At 40.9% G+C, this 24351-nt stretch overlaps 1 protein-coding gene across 1 annotated transcript; it reads left to right on the forward strand.

Annotated features, from left to right (window-relative positions):
* Positions 1–57: 57 nt before the first annotated feature.
* LOC111955944 (vacuolar protein sorting-associated protein 45) lies at positions 58–24351 on the forward strand. Its single transcript, XM_023976331.2, has 15 exons — positions 58–307; positions 1883–2017; positions 2689–2749; positions 3915–3994; positions 4242–4310; positions 4486–4623; positions 4700–4810; positions 6891–7025; positions 7607–7720; positions 7987–8154; positions 10505–10663; positions 10930–11037; positions 11154–11275; positions 11539–11670; positions 23649–24351. The coding sequence occupies exons 1-15, from the start codon at positions 215–217 to the stop codon at positions 23731–23733; spliced, it is 1710 nt and encodes a 569-aa protein (XP_023832099.1). The 5' UTR covers positions 58–214; the 3' UTR covers positions 23734–24351.

Here is a 24351-nt window from a genome sequence, read left to right on the forward strand (position 1 = left end):
AGATCAGTCGTTACACTCTTCAGTTGACCAATTCTTCACCCGGAAATGTAACTCGGGTTCATTTCGAAGCTGAGCTGAATATTTGTCAACAATAGACTAATTTAACATAAAACGAATTGAAGCGTTGCCTGGTGCAAGAGATCTTTAGTTCATAGAATTCGGCCTTTGGGTATTTTTCAAGCTATCATTGCTAGAATTTCAGAACGTTGTCAAAATGAATGTGACACTTGCTGTCAAGCAGTATATCTCCAAAATGATAGAAAACAGCGGGCCAGGAATGAAGGTTCTGCTCATGGATAAAGAGACGGTAAGTAATGTAGATAGAATGGTTACAATGTAGTGGTTCAAACGATGGACAGTGGTTACAATGTATCAGGTTACTTTTGTTGTTACACTACATGCCCAAAAGTATGTGGACACCTACTCGTCAGACATCTCATTCCAAAATCATGGGCATTAATATGGAGTTGGTCACCCTTTGCTGCTATAACAGCCTCCATGGTGCAGGGACTTGTTTCCGTTTAGCCACATGAACATTAGTGAGGTCGGGCACTGATGTTGGTCGATTAGGCCTGGCTCGCAGTCAGCGTTCTAATTCATCCCAAACATGTTCGATGGGTTTGAGGTCATGGCTCTGCAGGCTAGTCAAATTCTTCCACACTGATCTCAACATTTTTGTATGGACCTCGCTTTGTGCACGGGGGCATTGTCATGTTGAAACAGGAAAGGGCCAAACTGTTGCCACAAAGTTGGAAGCACAGAATCGTCTAGAATGTTATTGTATGCTGTAGCGTTAAGATTTCCCTTCACTGGAACTAAGGGGCCTGGCCTGAACCATGAAAAACAGCCCAATTATTCCTCCTCCACCAAACTTTACAGTTGGCACTATTAATTCGGGTAGGTAGCATTCTCATGGCATCCGCCAAAGCCAGATTTGTCCGTTGGAATGCCAGATGGTGAAGCGTGATTCATTACTCCAGAGAAAGCGTTTCCACTGCTCCAGAGTCCAATAGCGGTCAGCTTTACACCACTCCAGCCGACGATTGGCACTGCACATGGTGATCTTAGGSTTGTGTGCTGCTCGGCAATGGAAACCTATTTCATGAAGCTCCCGACGAACAGTTCATGTGCTGTTYTTGCTTCCAGAGGCAGTTTGGAACTCGGTATGTTGTAATCGAGGACAGATGCTTTTTACACGCAACAGCACTTGSCGGTCCCYTTCTGTGAGCTTGTGTGGCCTACCACTTCGCTGCTGAGCCATTGTCGCTCCTAGACATTTCCACTTCACAATAACAGCACTTACAATTGACTGGGGCAGCTCTATCAGAGCAGAAATTGAATGAACCGACTTGTTGGGAAGGTGGCYTCCTATGACGGTGCCACGTTGAAAGTCACTGTGCTCTTCAGTACGGGCCATTCTACTGCCAATGTTTGTCTATTGAGATTTATACACCTGTCAGCAACGGGTGTGGCCGAATATTTATATAAATTAGCCACTTATTTGAAGGGATGTCCACATACTTTTGGCCATGTAGTGTATGTGTTGTCTATCTGAGACGGACACATTGAAGGAACAGAACCTTAATTTATTCAACAATTCCCGATTTATTTATTTTTATTTAAAAAAAACATGTGAAATCACAAAAAAGTCTCTGGACCCGTCTCTAAAATGCCATTCATATCAAATGTAGAGATTAGGTTATAAAAAAGGAAACTTCTCCTTTTATAATATAGATACGAGAACCAAGCTTTTGATAATGTCATACTGTCAGCAGCTCCTCCCATTGGAAGATTACAAATCTTTGGCTCATGTAGAAACAAATTTACTGCATTACAGTTGCGTTTTGTCATCATGCCTATTTGTTTGTGCTTGTCTCATCAGACCAGCATCGTCAGTGTGGTCTACACTCAATCCGAGATCCTACAGAAGGAGGTCTACTTGTTTGAAAGAATCGACTCACAGAATCGAGACAACATGAAGCACCTCAAAGCCATCTGCTTCCTCAGGCCAACCAAGGTGCCCCAGTCACTGTATAGACATTGCAGCCAMRCTTTGCTCTGCATTAAAGGTCCAATGCAACCATTTGTATTTCTATATCAAATCATTTCTGGGTAACAACTGAGTACCTTACTGTGATTGTTTTCAATTAAAATGGTCAAAAAGAATGTTGCTAGGACATGAATGTTGCTAGTACTGTCTTGGAGTGGTCTGAGTAGAGAGGATAAAACAACTGAAAATGTGCTGTTATTGGCAGAGGGATTTGGAACTCTTTGTTATTGGTATATTAACTTAAATTATCTGCATGGCGATGTCAACATGGAAGGCCGAAACTCCATTCCACCAAAACAGACTGAAATTTACAAACAGCTGTTACACTAAAAACGATTATCATAATTTTCACAGTATTATTCCAACCTCATAGTMTGGAAATATAAATAAAACACAGGCAAATCATCTTTTTGACTGCACTGGGCCTTTAAGACTTTGTTACTTACCATTTACACACATTGTATCTACTGGATTGTGTCCATCCACAACCGTATGAATGKATATGTCAACTACATTGTACCTATACTGAATATTGCATTGCATCCATACACTATGCGCTATTTGGAGGCAAGGTASTTTAGTCATGCTCAGTTTTGGATTTGTATGACACCCCGACTTTCTCTCTGTCCTCTTTACAGGAGAATGTGGAAAATCTGATACAGGAGCTCCGGCGACCAAAGTACAGTGTCTACTTCATCTGTAAGGAGTTCTGCGCTGTTGTTTAAATCGTATGGTTCTCTGTTCTGATTCTTGTGCAGTTTTTTAGACAGATCAAATACAGATAACGTGGATTAAGATGTTATGTCCCTGGGTCGTTTATATGGTTTAGACCTAAAAGACTCAAAATTGATTGACATTGCGATTGACCACACATCAACATTTCACGGTGGCGGCTATTGCCCATACGGAAAAGTTATATATTGACATATATTTCAACAACATGTTTGTAAATTACAGATATCTAAATATTTAAATATATATATACAAAAATATATGGACATATTCCAAAATTGTCCGTTTTCAAATACACTCAGTGGTCCGTTCGTTAGATGCACCACCCCGTTCACAAAAATGGTTTTCTCCTACGGACAGTGAGTCATGTGGCTGTGGCTTGCTATATAAAGCAGGCAMTGAGGCATTCTGTTACYGTTCGATTGAACAATAGAATYGGCAAAACTATTGACCTTTTGACTGTGGTATGATCATCGGTGCTAAGTGRGCCGGTTTCTCGATCTAAGAAACGGCCGGCCTCCTAGGCTTTTCACTCGTTACAGTGTCTAGGACAGGGTACTCCAACCTTTTCTAGCATTAGAGCTACTTTAAAAAWATATWTTTTTCAGCGAGACAATTTAATACCAAAGACACACCAGAATGGCTTTCCAAGAGTTGTTGAGTGTTCCTGACTGGTCTAGTCTCAGTCCTGACTTAAATCTGCTKAAAAAAATCTGAGACACGGTTTAAATATCACTGTCCATAAATGAAAATATATTTGAATCTATTAAAAAATATATTTACAGATATGGTCTACGTTCAAGTGTCTTTTCGAAATAAACCTCTTTTTTTAAATTTTTTTTAAAATATGTTTCATAAGTGGCAGGTAGCATACCTCAATAGCTGCAGAATTAATTTTCAATTACAACTCAATGATCCAACTTTTGCATGCAAAATAACTCTTTGGGAACTTAATGCTAAGGTACCAGAGGTCAATAGAAACTCAACGTTGTCATTGGGGTAGAGAAGGTTGTGAGACGTGAGCGTGTATTTATTTWATATATTTGGTAAATACATTTTCCCAATATATTTAAATATATTCCAGTATATAATTTTTCCTGTATGGGTGACATCCTCCTCAAATCCTTTCTAGACTTCAGCAACGTCATCAGTAAGAGTGAGATAAAAGCCCTGGCCGAGGCGGATGAACAGGAGGTGGTTGCAGAAGTGCAGGTAAGTTAACTCTAAGGGCAGTACTGTAGGACAGTATCCATCAGTGAGGTACACAACTATTAGTATTTGTATACATTTTTTMGGGGGGTGGAAGGTTTTTCTTACTAATCCTGAATCCACATTTTTCATAATTTCTATTTCTAGTTATAACCACTTTACAGTACACGTAGACTTGTAATAACCAGGTTATCCTTTGACGTTTAAACTGGAAACTAATCATTCAAATTTCTCTCATATATGACTGCAGGAGTTCTATGGAGACTTCATTGCTGTGAACCCACACCTTTTCTCCCTCAACCTCAGTGGTGTGGCAAGGGTAGGACATGCAAATATGCCATGACGCTTTGGATATGTGACAATCTATAAAGGGGTTTATTATTCATCTGCATTGATTTTAGTTTAWCGTTTTTTGTTTGTCTCTACACATGACATATTTCCGCTGTATTTTGGATCTGTTTACAGAGTGCATTCCCATCTCGTGTGTGTTGCAGGGTCGTAGCTGGGAGCCCACGCTCCTACCACGTACCACCCAGGGTCTGACCTCGGTGCTGTTGGCCCTCAAGAAATGTCCCATGATCCGCTACCAGCTGTCCTCAGACATGGCCAAGAGACTGGGAGAAAGCGTGAAGGTGACTAATATCACATGAACAAGTATCACACGCGCATACGCACGCACGCAATCTCACTACCCCTCTCCTCCTCCAGCAAATCATCACCAAGGAGTATGAGCTGTTTGACTTCAGGAAGACAGAGGTGCCTCCTCTCCTGCTCATCATGGACCGCAGCGATGACGCCATCACCCCACTACTCAACCAGGTCAGAACTACACTACCGTTCAAAAGTTTGGGGTCACTTAGAAATGTCAGTGTTTTTGAAAGAAAAGCKAATTTTTTGTCCATTAAAATAACATAAAATTGATCAGGAATACAGTGTAGACATTGTTAATGTTGTAAATGACTATTGTAGCTGGAAATGGCAGATATTTTAATGAATATCTACATAGGCGTACAGAGGTCCATTATCAGCAACCATCACTCCTGTGTTCCAATGGCACATTGTGTTAGCTAATCCAATGTATATTGAAGTCTTATTGATCATTAGAAAACCCTTTTGCAATTATGTTAGCACAGCTGAAAACTCTTGTTCTGATTAAAGAAGCAAAAAAACTGTCCTTCTTTACTTCTTATGGCTGGGGCAGTATTGAGTAGCTTGGTGAATAAGGTGCCCAGAGTAAACGGCCTGCTACTCAGTCCCAGTTGCTAATATATGCATATTATTAGTATATTTGGATAGAAAACACTCTGAAGTTTCTAAAACTGTTTGAATGATTTCTGTGAGTATAACAGAACTCATATGGCAGGCAAAAACCTGAGAAAAAATCCAAACTCACTTTTTTAAGGATTCCATCTAAGATTGTCAACAGTCTTTAGAAACTTGTTTGAGGCTTCTACTGTAAAGGAGGGGCTCATAAGGGCTCTTTGAGTCAGTGGTCTGGCAGAGTGCCACAGGCTCGTGACGCTTGTTCACGTGAGAGGTAGCTCGCATTCCATTGCTTTTCTACAGACAAAGGAATTCTCCGGTTGGAACATTATTGAAGATTTATGTTAAAAACATCCTAAAGATTGATTCTATACATTGTTTGACATGTTTCTACGGACTAACGGAACTTTTTGACATTTCGTCTGCTCCTAGTGAACGCGCTTCGTGACTTTGGATTTGTTTACAAAACGCGCTAACAAAAGTAGCTATTTGGCAATAAATGATGGACATTATCGAACAAAACAAACATTTATTGTAGAACTCGGATTCCTGTGAGTGTATTCTGATGAAAACATCAAAGGTAAGTGAATATTTATCATGTTATTTCTGACTTCTGTTGACTGCACAATATGGCGGATATCTTTTTGGCTGGTTTGGGCTCTGAGCGCCGTACCAGATTATTGCATGGTTTGCTTTTTCCTAAAGCTTTTTTGAAATCTGACACAGCGGTTGCATTAAGGAGAAGTGGATCTAATATTCCATGTGTAACACTTGTATCTTTGATCAACGTTTATTATGAGTATTTCTGGAAATTGATTGTGGCTCTCTGCAAAATCACCGGATGTTTTTGGAACTACTGAACATAACGCGCCAATGGATAATGAGATTTGTTGATATAAATATGAACTTTACCGAACAAAACATACATGTATTGTGTAACATGAAGTCCTATGAGCGTCATCTGATGAAGATCATCAAAGGTTAGTGATTTAATTTTATCTCTATTTCTGCTTTTTGTATCTCCTGTCTTTGGCTGGYAAAATGGCTGTGTTTTTCTGTGACTTGGCGGTGACCTAACATAATCGTTTGTGGTGCTTTCGCTGTAAAGCCTTTTTGAAATCGGACACTGTGGTGGGATTAACAACAAGATTAGCTTTAAAAGGGTATAAGATACTTGTATGTTTGAGGAATTTTAATTATGAGATTTCTGTTGTTTGAATTTGGCGCCCTGCACTTTCACTGGCTGTTGTCATATCGATCCCGTTAGCGGGATCTCAGCCATAAGAAGTTTAAGAAAGGTAGGCAATAACCAGGTCATCTAGTCAAACGACATACCTGTAGAATATTCACATCATTCTGATGTGTACTGCAGCCTCTGGTCACTTGGGGGCAGCAGCGTCTTATACATACATTTTCCAGGCCTGCAACCTGCACACTAAACTAGGTCATGTACTCAAGGCCCTTTGTGTCACATGTAATGCACCAATCTTTAGCGCACATTAGAAAAGCTAATCAATTGGTGAAAACCTCATACACCCCTCATCGCTGAATGGAATTAGTAGAGATTAAATGTACTTTATTTGAATTGTGGGTTTCATTGTTTTGGGTTCATTGTTTGTTGCCCTGCTCCCTCTAGTGGACGTACCAGGCCATGGTGCACGAGCTGCTTGGCCTCAACAACAACCGTATTGACCTGTCCCGAGTCCCAGGGATCAGCAAGGAGCTGAAGGAGGTGGTGCTGTCTGCAGAGAACGATGAGTTCTATGCCAACGTGAGTCCCAYTCTCTAGGCCTGGTTCCAATTCTACACAAATGTTCCCTTCGGCATTGAGACAGTCTCATTTGAGCAGGCTGGCAGGTAGCGCAGTGCAGGGTTCTCCCACTGGCCGAATTTGTTTTCTTATTGCTGGACATAAGACTGTAAAAAAGACAGCATTTCAGCACCAAGTGATTTTACTTTTGGAAATCTGTTCCAAAGTATTCCCACACATAATAGAGAGATATGTGATTGTATACAAATGCAAGCAAGATTTGAAAGGATTAATGTTATAATCAAATGTTATATCTATTTGGTCTTCTTGTGGTAAATTTGCAGTCTACAAATTATTTGTAATTATGTTCCGGCCCCCTGACCATCCGCTCAAGAAAAAKAAAATCGGCCCGCGGCTGAATCTAGATGATGATCCCTGGCCTAGAGGTTAGGAAGGCGTCCAGCAACCCTCTGTAACAAGACTCTGAAGGAAAAAAGTCAGGCAGAATGTGTAGCAGTCGGTCAGTGAGGGAAGGTTAAAGAATTCCGACGGCCAGTCGTTAGCTGACAACTTCCAATTCACTTTCACATTCTCTTATTCAGAATCTGTACCTGAACTTTGGAGAGATCGGCACAAACATCAAGAACCTGATGGAGGACTTTCAGAAGAAGAAGCCCAAGGAGCAACAGAAGCTGGAGTCCATCTCTGATATGAAGGTGAGAGCTGGGCACTGTAGGAACTCAATTTCCCAGTACAGGAACTCAATTTCCCAGTACAGGAACTCAATTTCCCAGCATGTCCTGTTGCAGTTGCTCATTTAGGACCACTAACACATCTCAGCCTCATTAGTTAATAACCACTCACAACTAGATGAATTATCTCTTAATTACAATAATGATACAAGCTATAAATAATTGCTGCAAGTTTAAGAAATCTCTTTCTGTTTTCTTTTTTAAATAATTCCCTCTGTTTTTCTCTGCAGGCGTTTGTGGACAACTACCCCCAGTTCAAAAAGATGTCTGGCACAGTGTCGAAGCACGTGACTGTGGTGGGCGAGCTGTCTCGCCTGGTGAGCGAGAGGCACCTGATGGAGGTGTCAGAGGTGGAGCAGGAGCTTGCCTGCCAGAATGACCACTCAAGCGCGTCACAGGTAAGACTCTGCTCTGGGGTTGAAGGGATACTTCGGGATTTTGGCAACAAGGTCCTTTATCTACTTCCCCAGAGTCAGATGAACTAGTGGATACCGTTTTTATGTCTCGATGTCCAGTATGTAGGAAGTTAGAATTAGGTCTGCAAACCAATGCTAARTAGCGTTATTTTTTAAKTTTACCGGTAGAAAACACATTTCTATTATTACCAATTGAATTTCTGTCTGAAATTAATCAACACTCCAATCCTGAATCCTGCTCTGCACTGACTTGATGCCAGAGACTGACTAGAAACACACTACTAGATACAGTGCATTCGGAAAGTATTCAGACCCCTTGACATTTTCCACATTGTTACGTTACAGCCTTATTCTGAAATGGTTAAATTGTTCTTTTTCCTCATCAATCTCTACACACTACCCCATAATGAGCAAAAACTTTGTGTACTTTGTACTTTTTTTTTGAAATATCACACTTACATAAGTATTCAGACCCTTTACTCAGTACTTTGTTGAAGCACCTTTGGCAGAGATTACAGCATTGAGTCTTCTTGGGTATGATGCTACATGCTTGGCACACCTGTATTTGGGGAGTTTCTCCCCATTCCTCTCAAGCTCTGTCAGGTTGGATGGGGAGCGTTGCTGCACAYCTAATTTCGGGTCTCCAGAGATGTTCGATCGGGTTCAAGTCCAGTCTCTGGCTGGGCCACTCAAGGATTTTCAGAGACTTGTCCTGAAGCTACTCCTGCGTTGTCTTGGCTGTATGCTTAGGGTCTTTGTCCTGTTGGAAGATAAACCTTTGCCCCAGTCTGAGGTCATGAGCGCTCTGGTGCAGGTTTTCATCAAGGATCTCTCTGTACATTGCTCCGTTCATATTTGCCTTGATCCTGAAAAGTCTCCCAGTCCATGCCGCTGAAAAAAATCCCCACAGCATGATGCTGCCACCACCATGCTTCACCGTAGGGATGGAGCCAGGTTTCCGCCAGACGTGACGCTTGGCATTCAGGCCAAAGCATTCAATCTTGGTTTCATCAGACCAGAGAATCTGGTTTCTCATGGTCTGAGAGTCTTTAGGTGCCTTTTGGCAAAATCCACGCGGGCTGTCATATGCCTTTTACAGAAGAGTGGCTTCCGTCTGGCCACTCTACTATAAAGGCCTGATTGGTGTAGTTTTGCAGAGATGGTTGTCCTTGTGGAAGGTTCTCCCATCTCCACAGAGGAACTCTAGAGCTCTGTCAGAGTGACCATCAGGTTCTTGGTCACCTCCCTGACCAAGGCCCTTCTCCCCCAATTGCTCAGTTTGGCCGGGCGGCCAGCTCTGGGAAGAGTCTTGGTGGTTCCAAACTTCTTCCATTTAAGAATGATGGAGGCCACTGTGTTCTTGGGGACCTTCAATGCTGCAGACATTTTTTGGTACCCTTCAATTGATCTGTGCCTCAAAACAATCCTGTCTAGGAGCTCTAAGGACAATTCTTTCAACCTCATGGCTTGGTATTTTCTCTGACATGCACTCTCAACTGTGGGACCTTTTTATATAGACAGGTGTGTACCTTTCCAAATCATGTCCAATCAATTGAATTTACCACAGGTGGACTCCAATCAGGTTGTAGAAACATCTCAAGGATGATCAATGGAAACAGGATGCACCTGAGCTCAATTTCGTGTCTCATAGCAAAGGGTCTGAATACTTATGTAAATAAGATATTTCATTTTTTTTGTTTTTTTTGTTTTTTTTATTAGCAAAAATGTATAAAAACCTGTTTTTGCTTTGTCATTATGGGTTATTGTGTGTAGATTGCTGAGAAAATATATATTTAATCAATTTTAGAATAAGGCCGTAACTTATCAAAATGTGGAAAAAGTCAAGGGGTCTGAATACTCTCCGAAGGCACTAGATAGATGGAAACACAAGTCAACTATGAACCAGACAGAGAGAAGACACTGACCAGACACAGTACTGAAATAGACATAACATGTGGTAGACAGGTAGACAAAGAGAAGACACCAGACAGAACTGCCCAATATGTAAATGTAGGGGTCCAATCACTGACACCAATGGAAATGTGACATGGGGGAGGGGCCTACAGCTCAATGTTCTGTTATACAATGACACCAATAGTTCACATGAAAGCATTCAGAAAGACACAATATTATGAATATGAATATTGTGTTGGCTGAAGAAGAATACAACCCACTGCTGTATCGTGTATCGACTTGGCCACTTATAATAATAGTGACTTTCAGAGTACAATAAAACACTGCACATAGAAACCATAGTGAAGTAGCATTAAAACATAAAGAATTCAAGTCTGTATTAAAGGCTATATAAAATGTACTCCCTGTTTTTCCACAGAATGTGCGTCGGCTGCTGCAGAACCCACGGGTGAGCGAGCTGGACGCGGTGCGCCTGGTGATGCTGTACGCACTGCGCTACGAGAGACACAGCAGCAGCATCCTGCCGGGCCTCATGGAGGAGCTCAACAGGAAGGGCGTGTCAGAGAGGCATCGCAGGGTAGGAAACATTCTATACTGTACCACTACTTGGCCCTTGGGGAAATATGAGGACTGTATACTGTTGTTGTACTCAACTTATATTATGTAGAAGATGTTATTATTTTGGGATTTTTCGATGCCCCTGTGAGTATAAATAAATATACAACTCAACAATGTACATACGGTATGTTMGTATGTTTGATGCGTCTGTTTTATCAATCTAGACGGGGTTAGAAGAAGCAAAGGATGCCTTTTATCTTGTTTAACCGGCATCTTTTACCTCAGATGGTAARGTCCATGGTGGAGTATGGAGGGAAGAGGGTGAGAGGAAGTGACCTCATCAACCCCCAAGACGCAGTCGCCATCACCAAACAGTTCTTCAAGGGGCTGAAGGTACACCATTCGCCTCACAATTTAGACAGATACTAGCTGTAGTTTTGTGTCCAACTAGCCATTCTCAACTAGATTCTAATAAAACACCTTTGTTTTGTGTGCGTGCATGTCTCCAGGGAGTTGAGAATGTGTACACGCAGCATGCACCGTTACTGCAGGAGACATTGGACCAGCTGATCAAGGGGCGGCTGAAGGACAGTCAGTTCCCCTACCTAGGACCCAGCTCCCTTCGAGACAGGTAGGGTGATATATATATATATATATACACACACACACACACACACAGTTAAAGACACAACCTCAGACCCTACACCTGAATAGCCAAACACACACACTTCTACACACTATCAATGATATGTAATAAAAAAAATTAAAAAAATAAAAAAATAAAAAAAACATATTCTGTGTGTATAAGCACATAAGCCCACAGTTCATCACTGTTATTGGATGAGCCCAACTGGATGCTAGCCTATTAGTGATTACCATGTATTTCCTCTTCAGGCCACAGGATATCATAGTGTTCGTCATCGGAGGGGCCACCTATGAGGAGGCGCTAGCAGTCTACAACCTGAACCGCACCATGCCAGGTGTTCGGATCGTACTGGGCGGCACCACCATCCACAACACCAAGAGGTCAGTATCATCAACCGCTCCTGGTGACCTACTGTAGTCGCCTCAGTCAAATTCCATCCAGACATAGCCACCAGACATCCATTGTCTGTTACCAGGTCAACACATATGATCAAAATGGCTMAACCCCCTAGAGTCGACGGCCACGTGGAAATCTAATTAGCATAATAKAAAAATCCCCATTTAAAAAATCTGTTTAATCTAGAGATATCTGTTTTTGCATGGGCTGCGTCTCCAATCCACTACATACGACAGTGGCGGCCTTCCGCATCGGCGGGGGGAGGTGGCTGAGCTACGGCGGTGTTTGTCAGATCATGAGTCTTCCCTAAAATCGGTCTTCTCACGAATATGTCTGTAGCGTCCGAACGGTTCYGGATAACTGGGGATAACTCCAATGGAATGATGAGACTCTCCCGAACACGATGGTGTACTCCGTCTTGCTCTACAACCCCCTCAAGRGTCACAGGACTCGTCTGAAGTCGGCACCACCGATATGTCAACTTCTGTCTATAGCATTTGAACAGTTTAGGCTGCACACTGATATGACCCATCTATGAAAAGGTGAGACTCTCACAAATGCATACATGTCAGTGCTGTAGGGCGTCCACATGCCTCACTTGACCTGTCTGAAGGTAGCCCGGAACCAGTTTTAAAAAATGAATGGAAGTATACACGGGAGTATATAAAACATTAGGAACACCTTTCTAATATTGAATTGCAACCCCTTTTGCCCTCAGAACAGCCTCAATTTGTCGGGCATGGACTCTACAAGGTGTCAAGCGTTCCACAGGGATGTTGACTCCAGTGATTCCCACAGTTGTGTCAAGTTGGCTTGTTGTCCTTTGGGTGGTGGACAATTCTTGATACACACAGGAAACATTTTTTCACAGGAGCGTGAAAAACCCAGCAGCGTTGCAGTTCTTGAAAACACTCAAACCGGTGTGCCTGGCACCTACTGCCATACACTGTTCAAAGGCACATAAATCTTTTGTCTTGCCCATTCACCCTCTGAATCATCACCTCATCATTGGGTGAGTCAGTGTCACTGTAAGTTTTATTTTCTAGCCTACTGTAGCCTATATTATATACGGTGCCTTCAGAAAGTATTCAGACCCCTTGACATTTTCCACATCTTGTTATCTTTCAGCCTTATTCTAAAATTGATTAAATAAAATAGAATCCTCAGCAATCTACACACAATACCTACCCRATAGTGACGAAGCAAAAACAGGTTTTTAGAAATTTTGGCAAATGTATAGAAAATGTGCACCTAAGCGGGCTGTCATGTGCCTTTTACTGAAGAGTGGCTTCCGTCTGGCCACTCTACCATAAAGGTCTAATTGGCTGTGTTCTGCAGAGATGGTTGTCCTTGCGGAAGGTTCTCCCATCTCCACAGAGGAACTCTGGAGCTCTGTCAGAGTGACCATCGGGTTCTTGGTCACCTCCCTGACTAAGGCCCTTCTCCCCCGATTGCTCCGTTTGGCCAGGCGGCCAGCTCTAAGAAGAGTCTTGGTGGTTCCAAACTTCTTCCATTTAAGACTGARGGAGGCCACAATGCTGCAGACATTTTTTGGTACCCTTCCCCAGATCTGTGCCTCAACACAAGCCTGTCTCGGAGCTCTACAGACAATTCCTTCAACCTCATGGCTGTGGGACCTTATATAAACAGTTGTGTGCCTTTCCAAATCATGTCCAATCAATTGAATTTACCAAAGTTWGACTCCAATCAAGTTGTAGAAACATCTCAAGGAAGATCAATGGAATCAGGATGCACCTGAGCTCAATTTCAATTCTCATAGCGAAGGGTCTGAATACATACAGTACCAGTAAAAAGTACCCAATTGAGATGGTTTAGGATGAGTTGGACCTCAGAGTGAAGGAAAAMCAGCCAACAAGTGCTCAGCATATGTGGGAACTCCTTCAAGACTGTTGGAAAAGCATTCCAGGTAAAGCTGGTTGAGAGAATGCCAAGAGTGTGCAAAATTGTCATCAAGGCAACGGGTGGCTACTTTGAAGAATCTCAAATATAAAATTATATTTAGTTTTGTTTAACACTTTTTTGGTTACTACATGATTCCATATGTGTTATTTCATAGTTTTGATGTCTTCACTATTATTCTACAAWGTAGAAAATAGTAAAAATAAAGAAAAACCCTTGAATGAGTAGGTGTGTCCAAGCTTTTGACTCGTACTGTATGTAAATGTTTTTTAATACATTCGATTTGTTATTATGGGGTATTGTGTGTAGATTTCTGAGGATTTTTATAAGGCTGTAACATAGCAAAATTTGGAAAAAGTCAAGGGGTCTGAATACTTTCCGAAGGCACTGTATATAATATAGGCTAAAGTAGGCTAGAAAATTAAGCTTCCAGTGACACTGACTCACCCAATGATGAAGATGAAGCATAGGCTACTCACCGGTGATGGGCGATGGGTTTGTGCCAATATGTCAAGATAAGCTACTTTGAAAAACAGTGCTGTCCACTCAAAAGTTGTTCAGAATAATCTTTTTAGCTTCTTCAGACAGATTACTCTTCTCTTTTTCAGCAGCAGGCATTTGCTTTTCAAACGGTAGGCCTAAATGTTTCTCYCGATTGTATTTAGAAATTTGGGAAAGGCAAACTGACAGCCGCAACCAACCATAGAAATATAATCCATAGATGGCAGTTCCCATTCAAGTCAGGACTGTCTGCCGATGCTAGTGTACCCATGAGTTTAACAGTAAAAGTAGGGGCGGCAGGTAGCCTCGTGGTTAGAGCGTTGGGCCAGTAACCGAAAGGTTGCTAGATCTTATCCCTGAGCTGACAAGGTAAAAATCTGTCGTTCTGCCCCTGAACAAGGCAGTTAACCCACTGTTCCTAGGCCGTCATTGTAAATAAGAATTTGTTGTTAACTGACTTGTCTAGTTAAATAAAGGTTAAATAAAAATAAAAAGTGCCAGGGTTAGAGGTTCRAAAATCCTTCTATGGATTATATCTATGGCCACAACGCAACGAGCTGTTCTATATTTGGAGCGCTTTCTGCCCTAACTGCGGCTTTCTCGACTGTAAATGCTTGTGATTAAACTTAATCCACAGATATTTTTTTAGAAGCTATTAATCCACTATCAAAATTATGCTTTCTGGTGTAGTATTTTGAATACTATTATCTATGTCTGGTCAGACAGGAGTATTATAATGTTGGGGGGGGGGYAATGTTGCAGCACCCRTACTTCCCACGGCTATGGTKCCAGTCAGTATTAGATGGAATGTCATGGACCCGCATGCCTGTGGGGAAAACAACCTGTGGGTACCCTATTGGCTCACTGCAAACACTTAACCTTTTTCAAATGCAATTTTCTTCTTGTCTCTTGTTTTAGTCAATTACAAAACTGCATTTTAAGATAAGTACAACATGTCTAAAGATGACTCAACATTARCTGCTCCCGAGCGTTCTCAATACTTAATGTTATAAAGTCATATTGTAGGGCTTCCCTCATGGCCCTTTTCATGATGGTGCTAGCAGCCACGTGAGTGAATCCTAGCTACAGTARCTTCAGAAAGGATTCACACCCCTTGATTTTTTCCACATTTTGTTGTGTTACAGCCTGAATTCAAAATGGGATTCAATTTAGATTTTGTGTCACTGGCCAACACACAATACCCCATAATGTCTAAGTGMAATTATGTTTTTAGATTAAAAKGTTTTTTWAATTAAAAATGAAAAACTGAAATGTGTTGAGTCAATAAGTATTCAACCCCTTTGTTATGGCAAGCCTAAATAAGTTCAGGAGTAAAAATGTGTTTTACAAGTCACATAATAATTTGCATGGACTCACTCTGTGTGCAATAATAGTGTTTCCTAAAAAAAAATGATGACTACCCCATCTCTGTACCTCACGCATACAATTATCTCTAAGATCCCTCAGTCAAGCAGTGAATTTCAAACACATTCAACCACAAAGACCAGGGATGTTTTTCAATGGAATACAAAGAAYGGCACCTATTGGTAGATGGGTAAAAAAAAAAGAAGACACTGAATATCCCTTTGAACATGGTGAATTACACTTTGGATGATGTATCAAGAATCCCACTCACTACAAAAGATACAGGCGTCCTTCCTAACTCAGTTGCCYGAGAGGAAGACAACCGCTCAGGGATTTTACCATGAAGCCAATGGTGACTTTAAAACAGTTAGAGTTTAATGGCTGTGATTGAGAATGGATCAACAACATTGTAATTACTCCACAAWACTAACCTAAATGACAGAGTGGAAAAAAGGAAGCCTGTACAGAATAAATATATTCCAAAACGTGTCCTGTTTGCAACAAGGCACTAAAGTAATACTGCTAAAAGTTTGGCAAAGCAATTAATGTTTTGTCCTGAATATAAAGTGTTATGTTTGGGGCAAATTCAATACAACACATTATTTAGTACCGCTCTCAGTATTTTCAAGCATGGTGGTGGCTGCATCATGTTATGGGTATGCTTGTAATCATCAAGGATAAAAAAATTAACGGAATGGAGCTAAGCATAGGCCAAATCATAGAGGAAAACCTTGTTCAGTCTGCTTTCCATCAAACATTCGGAGATGAATTCACCTTTCAGCAAGACAATAACCGAAAACAAAAGCCAAATCTACACTAGTTGCTTAGACGACATTGAATGTTCCTGAGTGGCCGAATTATAGTTTTGACTTAAATCGGCATGAAAATCTATGGAAAGACCTGAAAATGGTTGTCTTGCAATGATCAAGAACCAACTTGAGAGCTTGAAMAATTTTGAAAATAATAATTTATCCAGGTGTGGAATGCTCTTGGAGACTAAACCAGAAAGACTCACAGCTGTAATCGCTGCCAAAGGGGCTTCTGCAAAGTATTGACTCGGGTGTGAATACTTATGTAAATTAGATATTTCTATATTTAATTTAGATTAAATTGGCAAAAATGTCAAAAACATGTTTTCATGTTGTCATTATGGGGTAGTGTGTTTAGATTGGTGCGTAATTTTTTTTAAATTGAATCCATTTTGAATTCAGGCTGTAACACAACAAAATGTGGAATAAGTCAAGGGGTATGAATACTTTCTGAAGGCACTGTAGCTACCGATGGGAACATTAAGCTAGCCAAGACCAGCAACACAAACGGACTATACAGCTACAAATAGTACTCCTGGAATTACAAATGGCCTATATTAAACAAGTTAAATGTATTACCTGTGAATATATGTTTTCCACACGTAAAGCTAAGTGTAGCCTACTTGGACACTTCCAACTCTCCCATGCCGAATAGCCTGAAGCCATAGGACTCTTCTCGCAGGCTCTATTTCCCTGCGTGGGAGCATTGCAAACTGTAGGTTGGGATTTCTGACCTGGTTACAGGTACATTGAACAACACAGTAGCTTTCTGAAATGTTTTGTAATTTATGTATAACAAAAAATCGACAACGAAGTTGGGAAAGAATGGTTTTGTTTTCCCCAATTTGTTGTAATGGTCGAGGGGGATTCCTTCTTATGACGTGAATATCGACTCGGAGTCAGCCTACACTTTACGTGCAGAACACTAAGTTTATATTCAATTTACTGAAATGACTTCACTAATGTTAAAGGGGCATTTCAATTTTTATACAATTTACTGAGATAACTTCAACAATTTTAAAAGGGAATTTTACTTGATAAACATTTCACTCGTTACATTATAKTTTTTTTGTTCAAATGTCCCTTTAATATCTAACTTTTCTGCTCATGGTGGTTCACTGTTCAGATGACGACTACGGATATTAGTTGTGATAGGTATGGTTTACCATGTTATCCCTAGCTTGAATGGAGTCACCTAAAGTAATTCAGCTTGCATACCTTCCTCTTTTGAACCTTAATAGTTATTTGTGTTGCTTTGTGAGGCCCTTCTTTGGAAAAGCCGTTTTTGGTTGACCAGGTATTTACCGAATCGCTACTCTCTCTCTCGTTCTCTCTCCCTTTCTCTCTGACTGTTTGCTGAATGAAGATTTTGTCTACTCATAGCCTTTCTTTCCCTCTCCCTCCATCTATCTGTCTGTCTGACTGACTGTGTTGGCTGAATAAATAATTGTTTATCTATCTATGCATATTTCTCTCTCTCAGGCTGAGCTGAATAGAACTTTGTGTGATCACGTGACACAGGGGTGCTCAGGAGATGCGTCAGCGCTCTTTTTGCAGTGCCCCTTCTGTTCTGACACTCCTGTGTGGGATCACCCCTGTTCTCTTTCATCACTGGGTCTGGACACACACAAACACACCCACACACAGACGTCAAACCCTGACGTCAAACCATGCACTTCTCTCCCGGTTATATGACAACTTAGTGCTCCTCATCAGCCTTTTATGAGATTCCAACCTGAGCAGGCACAAGATTGACCAGGTCTTACACGACAAGGGATTTAGGCAAGAGAGACTAGTGCGATTACGTTGCCTGGGTTGCTAAGCAGCACCTATGTGCTGAATGATGATGCGCCTTTGACATTTATAGCGCTTGCTGATGCAACTCAGGTGAAGTGTCTCTCGCTCTCGGTTATGCAACACCATCTAACAATGTCCACCTCTGGGAATTGAACTTGCAACTTTCTTTCTCTGATCCTGAGGCGTTTCGTGTTGTACTGCAGCACTCACTTTTGTGCTGCCGAAGATGATAGGTGCACCTGTGTGTGTTGTGAAGTTTATTTTTAGCGTGCTGTTGCCGTCCCATGRTAGGGAAATGCTGATACTCGCTATATATGGGTTGTTTACATTTTAGTGTCTTGATGTTGTCTCTGTTTTGTCTGTCACAGGCAGGCTTGTTTATATAAGCTGACCTTGACATACTGTCACATGATCATATTTCAATTATCTGGTGCTAGCTGTATTTTAATTGTTATGTTTTCCAAGATTCAAAATTCTGCCAGTTTATATTTGAGCTCTTAGGGCAGATTCTAGTGACCCTAGACAGACGCAGTCTCCTGTCGTTGTGACATTGAGTAAGGCACTTAACCCATAGGTTGCARAGGGTGGCAGGGCAAGGTGTTGCCCTCCTGACTGGTTGATCCTAGCTTCCAACTCCTCTGGGCATTGGTGTGTGTTGCTTGGAAGATTGGGTTAAAAGCTTCTTTTTTTAAAACGAAATTCTATGATCTGAAAATGTTAATGCACATTGAAGTACTCTTCGAAACATCTACTTGCCCATTATTTATCCTTTTAATGTTYGCTGTGACGGCACGTCCCATGCTTTGTTTTTTAGCTCATAGCGCAGCGTGTGGGCATTTGAACCATGTTCTACCRCCTCACCCAGAGGCACTGTAAGCCAATAGGAATGGGGCTCTTGAATGCATCTTTAAGCTTCTCCTCTGTGTCTTTCCCCCCTTTTGTACTGCATGAGTTGCTCGCTYCCCATTTGGTACTCACTCACAAGTTGTTTCATGATAATGTTCCCTGCAACCAGCCACACAAAGACACAGTAAACCCCTTTGGGAGATTGGTTCTAGGCCACCCTCTACTGCTGTGTACCGCCTCAGTGGGCCAAAAGCTGGAAATACAGTGCCTTCAGAAAGTATTCATACCCCATGACTTATTCCACATTTTGTTGTGTTACAGTGCAATTCAACATTTATTAAATATWWTTTTTTTAATCTCACCCATCTACACACTATACTTCATAATGGCAAAGTGAAAACATGTTTTTATAATTTTTAGCAAATTTATTTACAATATTTGAACATTATTCTTTTTAAWGTTCTTCAGGCTCTGTCAAGTTGGTTGTTGATCATTGCTGGACAGACATTTTCAAGTCTTGCCATAGATTTTCAAGCTGATTTAAGTCAAAACTGTAACTCTGCCACTCAGGAACATTCACTGGCTTCTTGGTAAGCAACTCCAGTGTATATGTTTTAGGTTATTGTCCTGTTGAAAGGTGAATTTGTCTCCCAGTGTCTGTTGGAAAGCAGACTGAACCTGGTTTTCCTGTAGAATTTTTCCTGTGCTTAACTCTGTTGCGTTTCTTTTTATCCCCCCAAAAAACGTGCAATTCCTTGCCGATTAACATGATGCAGCCACAACCATGCATGGTTGTTTAAAGAGTGGTACTCAGTGATGTGTTGGATTTATCCCAATAATAATGCTTTGTATTCAGGACATAAAGTTAATTTCTTTGCCACATTTTTTGCAGTTTTACTTTAGTGTGTTATACAAACCGAGATTGGTTCTAGGTTTTGGCGGTGAATTTTTTTTAATATACCGGCTTCCTTTAAACTCTGTCATTTAGGTTAGTTAGTATTGTGGAGTAACTACAATGTTCTTGATATATCCTCAGTTTTCTCTTATCAGGGCAATTATTCCAACAATTGTTTACAGACAGATAATTTCACTTATAATTCACTGTATCACAATTCCAGTAGGTCAGAAGTTTACATACACTAAGTTGACTGTGCCTTTAAACAGCTTAGAAAATTATGTCATGYCTTTAGAAGCTTCTGATAGGCTAATTGACATCATTTGAGCCAATTGGAGGTGTACCTGTGGATGTATTTCAAGGCATACCATCAAACTCAGTGCCTTTTTGCTTTGACATCATGGGAAAATCAAAAGAAATCAGCCAAGACCTCAGAAAATATTGTAGACCTCCACAAGTCTGGTTCATCCTTGGGAGCAATTTCCAAAGGCTTGAAGGTACCACGTTCATCTGTACAAACAATAGTACGCAAGTATAAACACCATGGGACCACGCAGCCATCATATACCGCTCAGGAAGTAGACGAGTTCTGTCTCCTAGAGATGAACGTACTTTGGTGCGAAAAGTGCAAATCAATCCCAGAACTACAGCAAAATACCTTGTGAAGATGCTGGAGGAAACAGGTACAAAAGTATCTATATCCACAGTAAACCAAGTCCTATATCGATATAACCTGAAAGGCCGCTGAGCAAGGAAGAAGCCACTGCTCCAAAACCYCCATAAAAAAAGCCAGACTACGGTTTGCAACTGCACATGGGGACAAAGATTGTACTTTTTGGAGAAATGTCCTCTGGTTTGATGAAACAAAAATAGAGCTGTTTGGCCATAATGACCARCGTTATGTTTGGAGGAAAAAGGGTGAGGCTTGTAAGACGAAGAACACCATCTAAACAGTGAAACACGGGGTTGGCAGCATCATSTTGTGGGGGTGCTTTGCTGCAGGAGGGACTGGTGCACTTCACAAAATAGATGGCCTCATGAGACAGGAAAATTATGTTGATATATTGYAGCAACATGTCAAGACATCTTTCAGGAAGTTAAAGCTTGGTCGCAAATGGGTCTTCCAAATGGACAATGACCCCAAGCATACTTCCAAAGTTGTGGGAAAATGGCTTAAGACCAACAAAGTCAAGGTATTGGAGTGGCCATCACTAAGCCCTGACTTGAATCCTATAGAAAATMTGTGGGCAGAACTGAAAAAGCGTGTGCGAGCAAGGAGGCCTGCAACCTGACTCAGTTACACCAGCTCTGTCAGGAGGAATGGGCCAAAATTCACCCAACTTATTGTGGGAAGATTGTGGAAGGKTACCCAAAACGTTTGACTCAAGTTAAACAATTTAAAGGCAACGCTACCAAATACTAATTGAGTGTATGTAAACTTCTGACCCACTGGGAATGTGATGAAAGAAATAAAAGCTGAAATAAATAATTCTCTCTACTGTTATTCTTACATTTCACATTCTTAAAATAAAGTGGTGATCCTAACTGACCGAAGACAGGTAATTTTTACTAATATTAAATGTCAGGAATTGTGATAAACTGAGTTTAAATGAATTTGGCTAAGGTGTATGTAAACTTCCGACTTCAATATATATATATATATATATATATATATATATATATACATATATATAAAACCTTTAACTAGGCAAGTCAGTTAAGAACAAATTCTTATTTTACAATGACGGCCTACCCCGGCCAAACCCTTCCCTAACCCGGATGACGCTGGGCCAATTGTGCGCTGCCCTATGGGACTCCCAATCACGTCCGGTTGTGATACAGCCGGGGATCGAACCAGGGTACTACTAAGCTATATGGAATTGTTTTAAGGTCATACCTATGATCATTTTGCTATTTGATTTAGAATTATAAGACCCCTTGAGGTATATATATTTTTTTTTAAATACCTTTTTTTTTGGGGGGGGGGGGGCCTTACAATGCGTTTGTATGGGTTAATAAAGCAGTATAAAACAGATTCCCAACAGAATAAACCAAGTAGTGCCTCACAAAATATTTTGAAGTAAGTTTGTTCAGATTTTTTGCATTTAACACTGTATTTTTGGCACTAAACAGTCTCCATATATACTGTACTTCCATTCATTTTTGTCTCATGGTCTGACAAACACCGCTCTAGCTCTGTCACCTTTGTTACGTAGGCGTATGCGATGGATTGAGATGTATCCAATGCAAAAAAACAGATACAGTATCTCTACCTTAAATGGACAGATTTTGATGGGGATGTTTTTATTATGCTAATTTGATTTCCGCTGGGGTGTGGACATCGACCTTAGGGGGTTTTAAAGTCACCATTGGCCTCATGGTGAAATCTCTGAGCGGTTTCTTTCCTCTCCGGCAACTGAGTTAGGAAGAACGCCTGTATCTTTGTAGTGACTGGGTGTATTGATACACCATCCAAAGTGTAGTTAATAACTTCACCATGTTCAAAGGGATATTCATTGTCTGCTTTTTTTTATTTTTACACATCTACCAATAGGTGCCCTTCTTTGCGAGACATAGGAATACCTCCCTGGTCTTTGTGGTTGAATCTGTGTTTGAAATTCACTGCTTGGCGGAGGGACCTTACAATTATCTGTATTTGGGGTACAGAGATGAGGTAGTAATTAAAAAATCACGTTAAACACTATTATTGCACACAGAATGAGTCCATGCAACTTATGTGACTTGTTAAGCAAAGTTTTACTCCTGAACTTATTTAGGCTTGCCTTAACAAAGGGGTCAAAAACTTACTGAGCTTTTCATTTTTTATTAATTTGGTAAAATTCCACTTTGACATTATGGGGTATTGTGTGTAGGCCAGTGACACAAAATCTCTAAATTCTTTCAATTTTAAATTCAGGCTGTAACACAACAAAATGTGTAAAAAGTTGAGGGGTGTGAATACTTTCTGAAGGCACCCATACAATATATGCCTACCGCTAAAATCATACCGCAGGGGTCGGAATCTGCCTTTTGATAACCAGGACTGTTATTGAACTCTAATATGGCTGGTTGAATGAGACCCAATCTTGGCAGCATTGTTCCAAAAACAGCATATTTATGACCTGAAGGTTGTAGGTTCAATARCATGTTGCTTTCTTGTGCCTTTTGAACTTAAACATCAGGATAAAAAAAATCCAGMTTTTTTCGTAGTTGGGTGGATGGTAGGCTATCTGACCTAGGTCCTAGACCATGTGTTTAGTCACTCATTGATATAGGCTAGTCACCCAGAGGAGGCTGCATGAATGGAAACGGACCGCGAACAGATTAGCATTAACATCAGCAAATGTCACACTTATCTCTGATATATCACTGTAATTACTGCTCTATCAAAAGTCAACATTTTTGGTCTGTAAGAGAGACAAGATGGCTGCTCTTTAGAACCTTGCCTTTTGTTGACAGGAAGCCTAAGTCTCTCGTTTCAAATCTCAAATGTTTTGGGTTGATCAGCTAACAGAAATAGGTATTTTGACATTTCTCTAGAGGGTCTCTTATTTTTGTTTTTGCCATGTCTCAGCCCTATCCTTGCTTTACAGACCGGAACCCTAATGACACACACACTGACAAAATAATTGTGTGTCTGTGTAACAAGGGGCTAGGACTGAGGTAATCGTGTCTGCAAGTATACCTCTGTCACATGGGCTTCTGTTTTTAGATGAAAATGTATTTTGTGAGTCACAGAGATGATGCTGATGTACCGGCAGTACTGCTCATGCTTCTCTCAGCCTCGTGAGGAATGATATCATAATGTCCCTTTTCTGCCCTCTCACAGCTTCCTGGAGGAAGTGACATTGACGGCGGGTGCGGGCCAGGCCGAGAGGGTGCAGAGGGCGGGTGGTCATCCCAACAGACGCTGAATGTTTGTTGACACGCACACACTCTCACTATATATTGTGTCTGTTCCTTATTGTTATTACTAGCCCATGCTTTAATTAATGGATGTGTCCCACTAAAAACATTCCAGTGCTGTCAGCTTTCACCACCACACAGCTGGACTCTTTATCGACCCCTTAAAAACTTGTTGTAACTAGGCCAATTAACTCCAGCCAAATGAACATGCGACCCAATTAGAAAGCCAGGTTACCTAACCCTGGGTACCAAAGCAAACTGACTTGTGACTGAACAGAGCACAACACTCTCAATGTTAGTGTCCAACATTTGAACATATTGCAGTGTAACATTTCCCTTTAAATTGGAGTTAAGTGGAAAACTCCAGTCTGCTCTTATATTAGACCTTTATTTAATTTCTGAAAACAGAAGTGACACAAATACTTTTGAGTCTTGTTTATCTTAAAAGTTCCTATTTGGGCCCAGCATATTAAAAKAATTATCTCTAAGATAACATGATGTACAGTGTATGTTTTCCTTCCTTGCCTATGTACATTTCCCCATGTTATATACATGTCGTCCAAACCTACTGATTTTGAAATGACTGTGAATATTTTGTGGAAAATACCAATAAATGTAAAGAGTGA

Source organism: Salvelinus sp. IW2-2015, linkage group LG31 (genome assembly GCF_002910315.2).
Source record: "Salvelinus sp. IW2-2015 linkage group LG31, ASM291031v2, whole genome shotgun sequence".
NCBI lineage: Eukaryota > Metazoa > Chordata > Actinopteri > Salmoniformes > Salmonidae > Salvelinus > Salvelinus sp. IW2-2015.